Source organism: Cannabis sativa, chromosome 8, assembly GCF_029168945.1.
Source record: "Cannabis sativa cultivar Pink pepper isolate KNU-18-1 chromosome 8, ASM2916894v1, whole genome shotgun sequence".
In the NCBI taxonomy this organism is placed as follows: Eukaryota; Viridiplantae; Streptophyta; class Magnoliopsida; order Rosales; family Cannabaceae; genus Cannabis; species Cannabis sativa.
Genome location: NC_083608.1, coordinates 43,880,836 through 43,897,132, shown reverse-complemented (window position 1 = coordinate 43,897,132; position 16,297 = coordinate 43,880,836). Strand labels below are relative to the sequence as shown.

General features: G+C 29.6%; 2 protein-coding genes across 3 annotated transcripts; one reads left to right on the top strand and one right to left on the bottom strand.

The window, feature by feature from the left end:
• Nucleotides 1–7,358: 7,358 nt before the first annotated feature.
• On the top strand, nucleotides 7,359–9,392 carry LOC115700292 (uncharacterized). 2 transcript variants are annotated; one of them, XM_030627860.2, is made up of 4 exons: nucleotides 7,363–7,922; nucleotides 8,033–8,149; nucleotides 8,753–8,829; nucleotides 8,919–9,392. In XM_030627860.2, the coding sequence occupies exons 1-4, from the start codon at nucleotides 7,826–7,828 to the stop codon at nucleotides 9,042–9,044; spliced, it is 417 nt and encodes a 138-aa protein (XP_030483720.2). In that variant the 5' UTR covers nucleotides 7,363–7,825; the 3' UTR covers nucleotides 9,045–9,392. The 2 variants fall into 2 exon arrangements, with proteins under 2 accessions (XP_060958270.1, XP_030483720.2); XM_061102287.1 differs by lacking the exons at nucleotides 8,753–8,829; nucleotides 8,919–9,392 and having other exon boundaries at nucleotides 7,359–7,922; nucleotides 8,033–8,737.
• A 1,423-nt stretch (nucleotides 9,393–10,815) lies between these two features.
• On the bottom strand, nucleotides 10,816–14,027 carry LOC133030335 (uncharacterized). The gene is made up of 7 exons (XM_061102998.1): nucleotides 13,496–14,027; nucleotides 12,684–13,405; nucleotides 12,114–12,421; nucleotides 11,845–12,033; nucleotides 11,642–11,743; nucleotides 11,388–11,562; nucleotides 10,816–11,286 (listed from the first exon to the last, which is right to left on the bottom strand). Exons 2-7 carry the CDS (start codon nucleotides 13,224–13,226, stop codon nucleotides 11,188–11,190), a joined length of 1,416 nt encoding a protein of 471 aa, XP_060958981.1. The 5' UTR covers nucleotides 13,227–13,405; nucleotides 13,496–14,027; the 3' UTR covers nucleotides 10,816–11,187.
• Between the last annotated feature and the right edge of the window lie 2,270 nt (nucleotides 14,028–16,297).

Genomic DNA, 16,297 nt, shown 5'->3' with positions numbered 1-16,297 from the left:
CTTCTTTTCCTTTATCCAAAGTGGTCACATTCAAAGTTTTATATATGTATAACTTTCCACGTACGTACCCTAAAACAGGCCCTTTTAATAATTAAACCTAATAAGTTCAGGGGTTCAGAACCTGCTTTCAAACGCATTTTTTGGTCTTGTAAATATTTATAATATAGAGATAATTAATTTCCCACACATATAGTACTAGCTATTAATATTTCTGATGTCTTCCTCTCTTATTTCCCATACTTATACCAAGAATATGCGCTCACTCGAGATCAAGAATCATGGTTACTTACATTTACAGGATCAATAGTTTCACAAAAATATACACCATCATGCATGTGTTATATATATATTGAAATTTATTTTATACTATGTGTATATTTTTGAATTTTATACGGCAGTATACTATTTTTTTTTTGTACAAAGTTTTTTTCTTTTGTTTTTTTTGACTTACACATATCTTTATAGTATTTTCCCACATCAAAATTTAAAGTTTTTTTTTAATTAAAAGGTTGATTGAGACGTGGGTTGTCACAAAAGTGACAGGTTCTTTACTTTTTTTTTTTATTTATTTAAATAGATTTAAAAAGTATTCTTTATTTGTCATGTTAAACGATCTGCTAACAAAGTCGCACATTGTGTTGCTCGCGGTGCTTGTTTTTGGTCTGATCGTCTTTTTACTGAGAGCAATGTTCCACATGCTCTTCAGTCTATTGTGATAGCGGATATTGCTGTTTAATGAATTAATTTTGTTCCAAAAAAAAAGTATTCTTTATTATTTTTAATATTTAATAATTATTACATTTTCTTTTAATTAAAAGGTTGAAGTTTCCTTCTTCTTGATAAAAAAAAAGGTTGATTGGGACGTGGACTGTCACAAATATGACAGGTTCTTTACTTTTTTTTTTTTTTTTAATTTGAATGAATTTAAAAATTATTCTTTATTATTTTTAATATTTAATAATTAACATAAATCCCACTCTCCCATATCCTACTGTTCATCTTCTTCTTCTAGTTGTTTTTTTAGACACTTATTGTGAAGTTGGTGTTTCTATTTTGTTTTTCAAATTTGTGCGCTTTTTTTTTTTTTTTTTTTTTTTTTTAATCTTAAACTTCTCTATACATTTCTCACTTTTTTTGTTAGAATTCTTCTATAAATATTAGTTTTTATCATTAACAATGGCTGTTACCCGATATTTCTCCCTTGTTACTAAAAAGTTCCCAAAACAACCCCAAAAAAATAAAACACGAGCATCAATGGGCAAGAAGAGTTTGAAAGATAATCCTCCTAGCCCTATATATTTCTCCAATTCCTGCTAAAAGAAAACTAGATGCTGGTACTTCGAAGAGCACTAAATCAAAATATCATCGACCTGTGTTGGAGAACTCCGACTCTGATTTTGAGTTGGAGCAAGATTTTTTTTTTCTATTGATCTTGTGTTGTTTTAGGATTTTTTCAAGTTGATTATATTTTCCATTTCTCTTTTCTTTTTTTTTCATGTTTTTTTTTGTTAGTCCTCCTATTTTATGGTTTTTTGTTTGTTTGACTCTGTATCTTGTTGTTGTTTTGGTTTTGTTTTGTTTTGTTAACTCTTAGGGAAATGGTAAATACCAAGTGAAGATTGTTCAATCAACTGATCTGCTTGAAGACATAATTGGGAAAAGAGTTGTTGAGGTGTGTGATTTTATTATTTTAGTTCTAATGTTTTCTATGCTTGTTTTTTATGTTCTTTATTTTTTTTTTGTTGTTTTAGTTTTGTTTTAGTAGTGTTTCTTATATTTTTTTTATAGGATTGGGAATCCAAGTACACCCGATCAGAATACTTCCATTCTAGAGTTATAACCTCTGGTTATTACTCTGTTATTGAAGATACTCTGTTATTGAAGATATTAAAAAAAAATCTTACTGAAACCCAATTAAATATGTTTTCAAGAATTGTATCGGAAATTCTATTTGATTGCGTAGTAGCTGAGGACATTTTTCAGTGTTTCCTCGTCTTTGTATGCCTAACATTTTTCAACTTCTGGGTGGTGTTTGTCTGTTATTAGCTTCGCGTTGTTGATGTCGATTTCTGGATCTAATTTTTTTACTATTATTTTCAAGCTTTTCTACCATTTTTTCAGCAACCAGATTCGTATAGTCAACTATGTCAAATTTGACGCTCTCAAATTCTCTTATTTCTGACTCTCCTCCTTCTTTTGATTGGTGTTCGAGTGTGTATGTTTCTATTGATGCTGTGTTGTTTTCAAGCATTGCCACATTTTCTTGATATGGTGTTGTTGTGGATGTGATATTTGGGATTGCAACAGGTGTTGTGTTGTTGCTCTGTCCGTTCCCAACGAGGAAGGAGGCGTCATTTGTCTCTTGTTATTGATCACAGTACAAAAGAAAAAAAATGGCAGTATAAAAGAAAAAAAAATGGGCCTGAACAATACAAAAGAAAATTTCTGCCGTGTGGCAGTATTTTTGTAAAGATTAGGGAAAAATCAGTATTTTTGTAAGTTTTTCTATACATATAAATATAGGACGGGGCCAAACATTTTGGGAGCCTTGTTAGGGAGTCCCACATTGTTAATGTATGAAAAGATAATAATATATATAAGAGGAATGGACTACTCTCCTCGCAATATTACCAATTGGTTTTGAGATGTTTTGAGATCAAACCTCATTCACCTTATCTCAAATTCTAACCAGCCTTGTAGAAAAAGATTAAAATTAGACTTTTTATATATATATATATATATATATATATAAAAAGACCACAATTCAATGACTAGTTTTTTTGTTTCTTTTCTTTTTTTGAAGATATATTTCTAAATTTCTAATTATATTTTTTGTTATGTATGCATAATACCAATAATAAAAAATTATTTTCTTTCCAACAAAAAGAAATTGGGCCTTTAAAAATAGGAGGCTTTGTGCAATGGTCCAAGTTACCCAAAGCTTGGGCCGACCCTCTATATATATTGTAGAAATTACATTATATATGAAAAAATTATAAGAACTTATTTTTTTTATGGCATAAATAAATAATATTATGGGGTTATAAGTTTTTTTTTTTAACATTTATATGGGATTTTTTATGCCATATTTTTGTAAAAAAAAAAAGGATAGAAATCTAATATTTGTAAAATAATAATAATTTTCGCCGAAAAAATACTCAAAAAGTTAGTGTCGCTGGAAAAGTAACTGAAAAAGTCATTGTCGACGAAAAAGTTATCGGTAAAGTCACTGTCGCCGAAAAAAATTACTGGAAAGGTCATCAGTAATAAATGTCTCAAATATAAACAAAAATATAACCGATCTATTACATAATGAATAAAAATAAATAATACAAAACTCAATCCAATTATAGTTGAAATATAACCGGTTCTGTAATATAATGAATAAACAAATAACACAAAATAACTCAAACTAGCTATAATTAAAATAGAACTCGTTCTATAACAGTGTTATAATAAATAAAAACAAATAACACGAAATAACTCAAACCGATTATAACTAAAATAGAGTCGGTTATATAACATAATGAATGAGTATTTTTGCGGTAAATATATGGTATGTGACATGTGTGTAATTATTTAGTGGGTTAGAGCATGTTAAATAATGAATATTTTTGTTTGACTTATTTTATTTAACTATTTTTTGTGTGTGAGTTTTTATCTTAATTGCTTTACGGAACTAGTTTTTTTGTCTTAAATTTTAACCTAGTTGATAAATGCAATCAATTTCTTTATAATATAATTAAGTTACTGTGTGTTATTCTTTGTGTTTATTTATTTTGTTATGGAACCGATTCTTTTCATATTTATGCCTCAATATTTTTTGGAATTGATCCCTATTTTCTTTTAAAAAAAAATTATAATCGGTTTTATGAGGTATTATGTGTTATAAGGTATTTTGTTGTGGAACTAATTTTGTTTTTAATTTATGTTTTAGTGTTTTAGGAACTGATTTCCTCTTTGTTTTTTTAATTGTAATCGATTTGAGTTATTGCGTGTTACTTGTTTGTAATCGATTTATGAAAATTTTCCATATATATTTGAAGTTTTTACACCACATACTGAAATTACTCACTTTTTTCTTTTTTTACTGTGGGGCAGATTTTTTTTAAAAAAAAAATGCTGTATTTTTTTTCACAAATACTGTACCGTGTTAAGTTTTCACTATTATTTTTAGTTGTTCCACTATTATTTTTAAACATGATGTTTTGTTATTTTATGCTTGTTTTATAAAAAGACAGTATTTTTGTAAAAAAATTCGTATGACAGTAAAATTGTAAAATTTTATTCAACATCTAATATTTTTGTAAAAACCTCTATATATACAGACAGGTACATACACTAAAACATTTTCACAATATTATTCATAGCAAAGGAAAGCAGGTTTCACAGGTGACACAAAAATACTACAAATTTTACGAATTAGAATCAAGAAAATTGAAACTAAAACGGGTCATGACTGACACGAAATAAAAAAAAAAATCAAAACAACATATATAAACCACTTAACACGAACTTCATATATTTAATATTTTTTTTAAATAAAATAAAATAAAAAATCATTATTATTAATATAAAAAAATATATATTTAGTAATTTAATCTTACATTAAAAAATTTAGGGACTTTTTCATTTATATTTTTATAATTAATTTTTTAAAAATCAAAAAGAAATTATTCATTTATAAAATTTTAAGTTTGTTTTTTTTATATAAAAAAAAAAATTAAAAAGATTTTAAAGATCTGATTTTTATTATATACAAATATATATATATATATATATATATTTATACATATAAGTAGATCTATATAATTTTTTAAATGGAACTTAAATTTATCCCTTTTCTAAAATAACTTTTGTAGTGGCAAAATATGTGAAAGTGAGTTAACAGGAATACGACATAATTATAATTATAAAAAAAATAAATAAATAACACGAACACAATACAATAATACAAAATATAAAAACAAATCAAATAAAATATGAAACGAATATAACATAATAAAAAGTTTTGAGACCGGGCCTAAATATTCATATGCTTGCTGCAATTTAAAGATTTTCATTTTTGTATTTATAATTTGGTTAAAATATAGTGTTTCTCTCATGAAATTAAGTAGTGTGTAATTTTTTCTAATAAGTTGAAATAATGTAGTATACTTTTAAGAGTATACACCTTACATTATAATAACCGGTAAGGAACTTTTGCTAGGTCCTACCATAGTCTTGCCCTATATATATATTTTATATGATTAAAAGAAAATATATGGTATCGCCAACAACTAAAATAATAAGTTGATGTGAACAGTTGTGTACTGTATCACTAAAAGTATATAATAAGTTCACTAAAACTATATTATAGTAATTAAATATAATTTTGTAGTTACAAGTACTTTTTTGTGGCCACTAAAAGTCATAATAGTCACAAAAATTTCTATGCTGGTAACTAAAGAGTTTTTTTTTTTTAAGTTTTGTCGGTTAGATTATATAAATATGGGATTATAATACCTTTTTCTGGTAGTATATTAATTAAATAAGGGCAATTATTAATTAATTAATAATAATAATAAGTGAAAGGGTTGAAGTTGAACCGACTAATATTGGTAAAACAGAAACACACTGTTCTCAAGATGAAGCCACTAGGTGAGAGTTGGTTCTCACGCCCTCGTGTTCTATAAATATATATAAAAAAAAGTGAAATTGTTGAGAAATTCCATGTTTTAATTATACACACTTGTCCATGTTCTAGGCTCTTAATTTCATACTCATGCTTCCTATACCCAACTCCCACCATTGATTAAGTACCATTTTCACTTTACTATATATATTCAACAATAAAATGTTAGGCCATCACCTACCTACTCTACTCTACTCTACACACACCAAAAATATAACTATTATTATTTATAATACACTTGTAGTAGAACCTCTTTCCTATTTCATTAAATCGTACACGTAAATAATTTATAACATCGATCTCTCACATATAATTTGGTTCAAGAATATCAAGACTCAAGAACCTATTTAGTAGGAAGGAGTACTCAAAGTCTTTACATTCACAATTTATACAAGTCTATAGAATTCACTTGCATATTTTGGTTAAACATTCACAAAAGTTTCTTTTTTCTAATTATGATTGTATGTTGACATGTTGTAATTACTTAGAACAATTTATAAATTATTAAAAAATTTCAAATAATTTATAATACTAAAAATAAAATTTAAATATTTTGTGTTATTGTTTTTTTTTTTTATATGTAGTAAGTAATGAATTTTATTTTTAATGTCTTAAATAACTAAACATGAAAATGGATTAAAAAATTCTTATAAATACTGAAATAAAAACTGAAATCGTAACTAATTATTCAAATTGAATTACTAGTAAAGAAATAGAAAAACAGCAGGGGATTTTTCCAAGCATTAATCGAACACAATAATGCTGCCAAATATATAATAATTGTGTAATAATATACAAATGTTGTTTCTTTTGGAGAAAAGGGCCAAATAAGACAAAGAAAAGCTATAGCCTAATTCATCATAAACTCAATCTGTAGGGTATCCAAAGGTGAAGACAATTAATGCAACTTAAACCAGCTTCCACATACTTGAATCTCTCTACTCTATATATAATTGTATTATCTCAACTTGGAATAATATATTAATGTATAGTTGATAAGGACCGAATCTCTGACTCACACTCTCAAAAGGATTGACCATCTACATTTATATTTATATATATATAGCTTCCTACAATCACTAACATATATATGTTATAGCTGATTTTCTTATTAATCACAAACCAGCTAATATCATCAATATTCAAAACTTGGTCAAGCTCAAAAAGCATGAAATCAATGACTTATATATATATATGTTATATACATCGGACACTCATACCAAGCGTATCTCTGCTAAATTGCAAAACGCCAAGGAAGAAAGTAATAGAATTAATGTGTTCTTTCTTTAATTAATTATTTATTATACAATTAATTAATATTTATTTTCTCCAAAAATGGCACGCCTAGCTAGCTAGCTAAGATCTAGCATAGACTGATCATAAATAATCATAATTTAAAAGAAAAAAGAAAAAGGAAAAAAAAACCATGAGCCTTACACTTGAGCTATAGCAGAGAAGACTTTTTGTGGTCCTAACTAATTATATAAAATATGATCAGTGAAGAAAGACTGAACATACAGTTCACTTAATTGTAGTCATGATCTCAAATAAAAAGTTTTTAATAAGTAAAAACTATTTTTTTATTTGCATGCATGGCAGCAGTCATTAGCAATAGCAGAACACCTTTGTTTTCTATAAAGTATAATAATACAATTACAAAAGTAATGTACACACAATTAGCTAGTCTCCCCTTGTTTGCTTAATTACTCTAATTATATATATATTCATGAGTTCAACACTAATGAAAAAAATAAAATAAAAATCCTTTCACATTTTAATAAACTTTTTGAAAATGCAGTACTCTACTGTACACACTGGTTGTTTATTTATTTATTTTTGTTTTTCTCTTTCTCTGTATACATAATTAATAATTTACTAATTTAAACTTTGTGCACTCCTAAGTTCCTGTCTAATGCCAGAAATAAAAGTAATAATATATAAATTATATTTATAATATCTGAACCCTAGGAAGTTTGACTTGGGTTTGAAAAGAGCAGAGTTCTCTTCCTCCTATATAAAACCCCTCTTATGCTCTATCTCATATTTCCCCTGATCTTTTTGTTGTTCAACAACAAGAATTATAGCCCTACTTTCTATTAAGATAAATAAAATTAAGCAAATAGTTAGAGAGAAATTAGAGATCTTTACAGAATGGTCAGCTTATTCTATTTAGGCCTTCTTTTTCTCATCATGATACATATTGCCCTTATGGACTCATCCTCTGCATATGCTCATCAATATGATCAAGGTAATTAATTAATATAATAAATACATATATTTCTTTACTTTATTCATTTAAGATCAACAATTAATGATTTATATATGATCTGTTCATAATATTAATTAATATTCATTCAGATAATTCATCATTATTGAGTGGAGGAAGGAAAATGATGATGATGATGAGAGAAGAGAACAATAATATTGCTGGAGGAGCTGTTGCTGTTGCTGTTGCTGGGATCCCAAAGATTTCAGGTGCAAGTCATGATGATATTGATGGATCAAATTGTGGTGGGCAAGGAATAAAGAGGGGTTTTAGTCATGTAAAATGTAATAAAGTGCTTGAAGAAGATCATGATGATGATGATCAAAAAAATATTACAAGTACTAGAGATATGGCCTATACTAATAAGAAAGTAGTAGTAGTAGCTGGTTTTGTGGCTTTCAATGCTGATTATCATGGGCCTAAACGTCACCCTCCTAAACATAATTGAGTCAAAAAAAAAGAAAAAAAACTAGAGATCAAAGATGGGATAGATCGATCTTTTTTGCTTAATTATATTAATTATTTTTGTGCTTTTTTTCTAATTGTAGGAGCTTTAGTAGTTACATGTGTACAAACCTTAAACACACACATATATATATAAATATGTAGTTGTATGTATGCAAAGTTTTAGATGTTGGAATCATCAGATTGTTCTTTCATTTTAATTAGTTGTATTCTTACAATTATTATTCATTATATAAATTATTTGAAGCCAAAAAAAAATAAAAAAAAATTAGTTACATGTTGCTCTTGTATGTCCACAACAAAATATGGTTTAGTTTTCAGATATATTTTTGCTCATTTTATTGCAGGAAAGGATCATATAAAAGCTTCAAATGATCATCAATATTCTCTTTTAGGAATGTCTCAACAAACTTTGAACTCTCAGGTATGTATAATTGGAAATGATTTCAAAGACATGTTAAACATTGTTTTTTAATGTATAAATATATAATAACTACTTATAACTCATCACAGGAAGCAACAGATGAAACAAGAAGGCTTATTGAGGCAGCCAAAGAGATAGTGAGTCTAATGCATAAAGATTACAAGGGAATGGGTCGTCGCAAGCCACCCATTAACAATCATGAGCCATCCCATTGACTCACATTTTCATTGATTATATTAGGTAGACTCACAATTTTGCCAAACCAAATATATATATATATAGGTGAATATACAAGGGAATCATAATTAATAAATGTCAAGTATAGTCTCCCCCTTAAGTAACCTATATATATATATTTATATCACCATATATAGGATATGTATAATAATGGGTTTTGTTTCTTTTCCTTTATTTTTTTTTTCTTTTTTGTGAACTTATAAATTATTAATTAGCTTAGAGGTGCTAGCAAGCACTGTTTTTGTTCTTAATGTTTCTTATATATTCTCAATGACATAGGTTAGATAAAAAGTAGTATAATTTAAACACATGTATACATTAAGTCTCTACTTCATAAGCTTTTTTGTTGTTTTTTTTTCTTTCTTTTTTTCGCTATAATAATTAATATGATGTTTTTCTTTTATATTGCTATCTCTCTCTCATATATTGGCATATATACTATATATCTATTAGTTGTTCTAATAATCTTTAACCTTTTCCTTTTTTTTTTTGCTAGAATAATATATATGATGCTTTTCTGTAATATTATTATCTCTCATATTGGCATATATATATACTACTATTAGCTCTAATAACCTTTCACCTTTCTTTTAGAAGGTAATTAAAACCACTAATAAATTTATTGACCTTTTACCTCTTTGAAAGAGCTCAATAAAAAAAAATAATCATTATTCAACATTTCAAATTTCAATCATGTACTATATATATATTATAAATATGATAATAATAATAAAGATAAATTCATTATATTATATAGGGATATGATTTTGTCCCGTTATTGTACTTTCACGGATTGTAATCTGTGATGTACGGCAGCCATCAGATGAGAAAGTTATTTGATTTGACGGCTGAGATTGATCTAGGGATAGTTAGGGTTAAAAAATAAAAACGTACCTTAACACTCATTTAATGTACCATGAGACCCATCTAATGTACCACGGAATACATTCCGTGAAAGTACAGGACAAAATCATATCCCATATTATATATTATTAGTTATAATCGTAAAAGGTGTTTAATATGAATGGATGAGTTATGAAAACATAGAGTTGATACGGTTGAAGTACAAACAGTAGTCTCAGTGAGATTAATTAAAAACATCCCAAAAATAGTGAATACTTCTGTCTTTTTCACTTTTTTTGAAAGGAATAATGCACCCAGGTGTTGCATTAATATGAATCGCTTTATTACAAAAATACTCTTTTAATACATAACTTTAAACGATTCAAAACTATTTGAAATACAACAGTAAATTTTAACTAGAAATCTAAATAAGACATGGAATGATTCTTTATTTTTAAAAATATATGTATATATAGTAAGTGTGTGATTTTAAATATTATGTGTAGAATTATTAACTGCTAAAATAAAATTAAGGCACTACGGATGTTTTAGATCGTTTGTCTATTCATAACCTTTCACAGTGTACATATCAAAATTAACTTTGCTTACATACTAGCACTTTCCTATCTAATACATGTAGGGGAAGTAAGGGGTTAGCTAAAATGCCAATAAAAAAATACTTAACACATATTAGCATTCAATGCATCATAAATCACTACTACAAAAACACCCTTTAGAGGCGGTTTTTAAGCCCTTTCAGCGTCGGTTTTCGCGAAATTCGCTACCGACGCTGATCAGGGCGACGCTAAAGGGTTTATATGAACCGACGCCATATATACCCCTATGGCGTCGGTTATTGGCTAGGAACCGACGCCATATATACCCCTATGGCGTCGGTTCCTAGCTAATAACCGACGCCATATGTGGCGTAGCAACCGACGCCAAAAGTGAGCAGATTTCAGTTTTTTTCATTTTTTTTAATTTAATTATATAATTTTAATTTTATATTTATTAATTTATATATTATTTTATTTAATTTAAATTACATATTTATTTAAATTTTAAATTACATATTTATTTAATTTAATTATATATTAATTACATTTTAAATTAAATAGTAATTAAATTTGGGTAAAAACATAATTTGATTTCATAAAAGTAATTAAATATTACACAAACATGTAAAATTAGTTAAAAATATTAATAAATTAATAAATCTAACTACAAGTTAATCTATAAAAATTACATAATGAAGAAAAATTCTTCGACCTTTGAACCTCAATCGTCACCGTGAATCACCGCCATCAATTGTTCGATCCACTTTCGCTGTAGTGGTAACAATTCTGTTTTTGGATCGTATTGCTTCTTACCCCCAAACTGTTAAAAAAATTAAAAATTTATATTAGTTTATGTATATGTATATTATATATTTGTTATTATAAAATTTATATACTATAATCAATAATTAAAACTATTACAGCTTTTTGATCTTGTATGTAACGGTTGGGGTTGGCACGTGCGACGATGTCAGTGATATATTTCAAAACATAAAAACCGCATTCTTGGCTTTTAGGTTGTCTTGGACAGTTTGCTTGTGAAATTCCTTGCCACGGGCCAAGATACTCATGTGCGTCCCCTATATACATGAATGCCCTGTTTGGGAAAATTATATTAGCATTTCAATTCGTTAGTTAATTTAAATTCGTTACATAAGAAGTCATTAAATTATTACCTTCCGATCATTTGTTCTATTTCTTCGGGAATTGGGCGGCCTTTTACAGGGTTTAAATGGATAATTTTCCTTGGCGCAACCACCACTAGCGTCCAATGCATCCTAAAAAATTATATTGGAATATAAGTAAGATAGTATAAAAATAATTTGAAGACATAATATAGAAATGAACAATTAGCACTAAAGAATTTAATAAAGTTTACCCGATATTCCAAGGAATAAAGAACATTTGGTGGTTGTTGTTCATTAATGATAACCAATTAGCCAATCGTCTTGCCGCATCGTCAAAAGACTGACTCTGTTCTTCATCGTTGATCCCATGCACTGTGAGAAGCTCTGGGTCGTAAAACTTGAAAATTTTTCTCAGACCGTTGATGCTCTCCCATATGTGCCTGCCAAAAAAAGTGTTAGTGCCTTATAATAATTTAACTATAATTTGATATAAGGTTAATTAGATTAAAGAAGAGTATACATCATTCCAAACAGCATTCCCTGGTTGCCGATGTAGTCACACGTAGCAACCTGCTGCAAATCCTCTCCAGATAACGTGATCTGGGTACGCGGTGCAATGAATCCTCGTGGGACAGAAATTGTGATTATATCACGTTTATCTTTGAGCCTTAGGAATTCATGAATCATCCATTTTAGCGAATTAGGGATCAACGCCATCTTCTCTTCCGTGAACAAGTCATCTTCACGTGCACCACGGCCTTGTGGAGAAAGCATCGGAGCTTTCCCCTTTGACGCATCACGTCTTGAGGGCGGTTGAGCGAGTGGACCCTAAACAAAACAGAACATAATATATATATATCAAATTTTATCTAAATTCTACCGAAATTTCGGCAGCATAACGGTTGTAATTGAATGACCCCAAAAATTTTGAACATGGCTGTATAACGACAAATAACACATATATAACAGTAGTTTGTTCATCCATCCCACCGCAACACATATATTCGCAGAACCTACTTCACTACGAATGAATATTGAAGATATTCAAACTCCACTAATCATTAATAATTAATTTTAGTTGAGAAGTTACCTCGGTTGTTAAAATTAAGTGTTTAGGCCAAGGAAGGAACATCTGGTTCACGTCCCTAACATATCTGCACTCTTCAATTGGGACTGGGATTTCAGCGTCCTCTTGCAGGATTTCCGAAACCATGATCCGAGCATGTGAATCATCGTAATCCTGGCAGTGAACTTTGATCGTACCCACATGCTCGTACAAATACCCTCGGGCCACAATATTGTCGATGTTGTCAGAGCAGAGATGTACTTGCTGATTAAGGGCCGCATGGTCATCAAAATTGTATAGGATACCTTGGTCGTTGAGGGAAATGAACTCCTCAGCATAAATTTGTGGTTGTACCTCATCCTGAGGAGCGTATGGTTGTGGAACATACGCCTCACCAGCCACCTCTCCTTCTTCCTCTTGTTCGGCAGCGTTCCTCTGCTGCTTAAGGGATTGGACTTCGGCTTTTAATTTTTCAATCTCCTTCGCTTGCCGAGCCACAACATCAGACACTTCCCTTTTCTTCCTGCCGAACAGTTGAGATGCCCTGGTCAGGAACCTACAAATCATAAAATGCAAATTAGCAACGATTTCATTTGTGTAACTAAATAAATAACATTTGAAGTAATAGCATACCCAGCAGCCTTGACACGTCCAGGATGCTCTGGTGTCCCGAGCGCCTGCGTGAGGATATCGTTTTGGCCCTGGACCTGAATTTGTCCCTGACTAAGCTTCTCCTCTAATTGAGCCTAATGCACGCATATATTCAAGCAATTAGTATATGAATTATATACACTAACTCATGAGTAGAACTCAATTAAGGATTAATATATACTTACTATCTTCTCGGCAATTTCCTTGTCGTAATCAGTGACAAGTTTTCTACTCTTGGTGCGAGATTTAATCCAAACACGGTGGCGGGGAGGATCTGCAACTTCGAGGTCCTTTTTCTACATAACGTTATAACAATGAAATGAGTACCAATTAAATTGTATAGCACATTATAGCACATTAAATTTTAAGTATTACTTACCACAGCTTCCCGTACGTTCACCATTCCACTCCGACCACTTCGATGTCTGGATTGAATTTTTGAGGAACGTTCATGTTGCACCTTACTCAATTCCTACAATGCCAAAAAAATACATTAGATACATGTACTTGTATTTAAGAGTTTATCTTAGTGTTAATATAATTAGCGTACCAGAAATTCAGGAGTTAGGCGACTTTCAACAAATTTGCACCAATCAGCAGCGTCGATCTCCGGGTGCTTTTCAGGGACTTGTGCCAGTCGTCCCAGATCATTCTCTTTCAACGCGGGCATTATGATGTCTTTTGTCATCCTATTCTTGAAGTCTTTCATTAACTTCCCAGCTATAGGATTAGACAATCATGTTTGAAGGTGTCCGGCACAATGAACCCCGTCTATTTTGAAGGAAAACAAACACGGTTAGAGTCAACATTTGGAGTAATAGAAAAACAAATCAAAATTCTAACAAATAATAGCTTACCTGAATGTCTTTCCAAACTTTATTTTTCAGAGTCTGGTTGACTTCTTTCCAGTTTTTATAAGCCAACCCTATTGTCTGCCGACATCTGACTCCTAGAGTGGATACGAGCTTCGCGTAGCTTTTTCCACAGTATTGACCTTTATCATTAACTTCGAGGGCCACTCTTTTGCCCTGATCCATTAGTTTGGATATTTCATTCATTTGCGTCGGCCCTCGTGTAGGTATTGTGGTTGGACACTCATTTTCTGCTCCCGAATCAGATCCTGATTCTGAGTTCGCCATGTCTACACCATTAACAAACAAACTTCAAAGTTAGCTATATATATAACAAGTAGTGTATATGAAATATTAAAAGCATAAACAAATTGTTAAGTATTCAGGACCATTCACAACCACAATATAAAGTAAGCTATATATCTAGTTACCAATTAGACACGTTTTCTTTTCTTTTTTTGTTTATGTTTGCCTGAATCACAATTGACCCATATTCCCTCATTGATATCGTTTCTAATGTATTCAGCGTCGTCTTCCTCAATGTTACGATCAATTCCCATGAGTTGCTCATGAATTGGTTGTCCAACAATGAAGTCATCGTAACATAAGTCAGCATTCTCCTCATCCTCTTCAGTCTCTAAGAACCTCCTCTCTGGTGTCGATAAAACAATAGACCATTTATCATTAGCCGGATCAGAAATGCAATGGCGGGATAAACCGCAAGTCGGGCAATAATTCATGTCTGCATATTCCTTACGATATAAAATGCAATCATTCGGACATGCATGAATTTTTTCATACTTCAATCCTATAGAATTTAACGTTTTTTTCACTTCATAAGTAGATTCCGGAAAGCAGTTGGCAAATGGTAAGATATCTTTAAAAGCAGCTAAAAATTGAGTAAAACATTTATCGCTCACTCCATTTTCTGCTTTTATGTTGTAAAACTTTACCATTGTTGGTAATCTTAGTTTTTTACAACCATCGAACAGAGGTTTATCAGCATCACTAAGAAAATTATCGAATTTCTCAGGATCATTAAGAAATTCCTCCTGTGCTTCGTTAAGCAAGTCCAATGGATAATCATCGAAATCGTTACCCTCGATATCATCTACCCCCCGCTTTCCTAATGGATATGGATCATTAGGTAAATGTTCGCCATGGTAATACCAATTAGTATAACTTCTATTGAAACCTCGTAAATACACATGGTCCTTAATCATTGTAATATTCCCTTTAGATACATTACAACAATCTACACACGGACAATGAATACGATCGTGATTTGTAGAATTCTTTAAGGCAAACTCTAAAAATGCATCGAACCCTACTTGAAATCGCAGTGTGTCTCTCTCCTCACACATCCATGATTTATCCATAACAAAAATCCTATCCAAAAAAATTCAGTATTTAGTAACTACTTATAGCTAGTTACTAATTACACAATGTAACTAACTAAGTTTCTCACAATTTATTCATATTAATTTATAAATTACTCAAATTCTCGTTTTAGATTAGTTCATATTATTAGGTTGTTTTGTTATTTAGAATGTTATTAAAATGTTAAATATTTTTATTAAATAAAATTGAGGGGAAAAATTTTTGGTAAAGCAATAAAGGTATTAACTAATATTTTCCCCTTTTAATTAACTTTTGCTCTTTATTTTCTTTGAAAAATAAAAATCCACATTGAACCTCTCAAATGAAAGAAAAAAAAAATAAAAAAAGAAGGATTTTATATGTTTATTTTGTTAATTTATTTAGTAACTAATTATATCTAGTTACTAATTACACAATGTAACTAACTAAGTTTCTCACACAATTTATTCATATTAATTTTTAAATTACTCAAATTTTCGTTTTAGATTAGTTCATGTTATTAGGTTGTTTAGTTGATTAGAATGTTGGTAAAATTAAAAAGTTTACATAAATGTGAATATTATTATTTTTTATGTGACCTAACTTCTTATTACTATGTTATAATTAACTATATTATGAATGGTTTTAGTAAGATTTATCATAATTCTACCGAAATTTCGGCAGCATAACGGCTGTAATTGGACGTTCCCAAAATTTTTACAAGTGCCTAAAATAACAAACAAAACAGATAAACAATACAAAATTAATCCACCCATC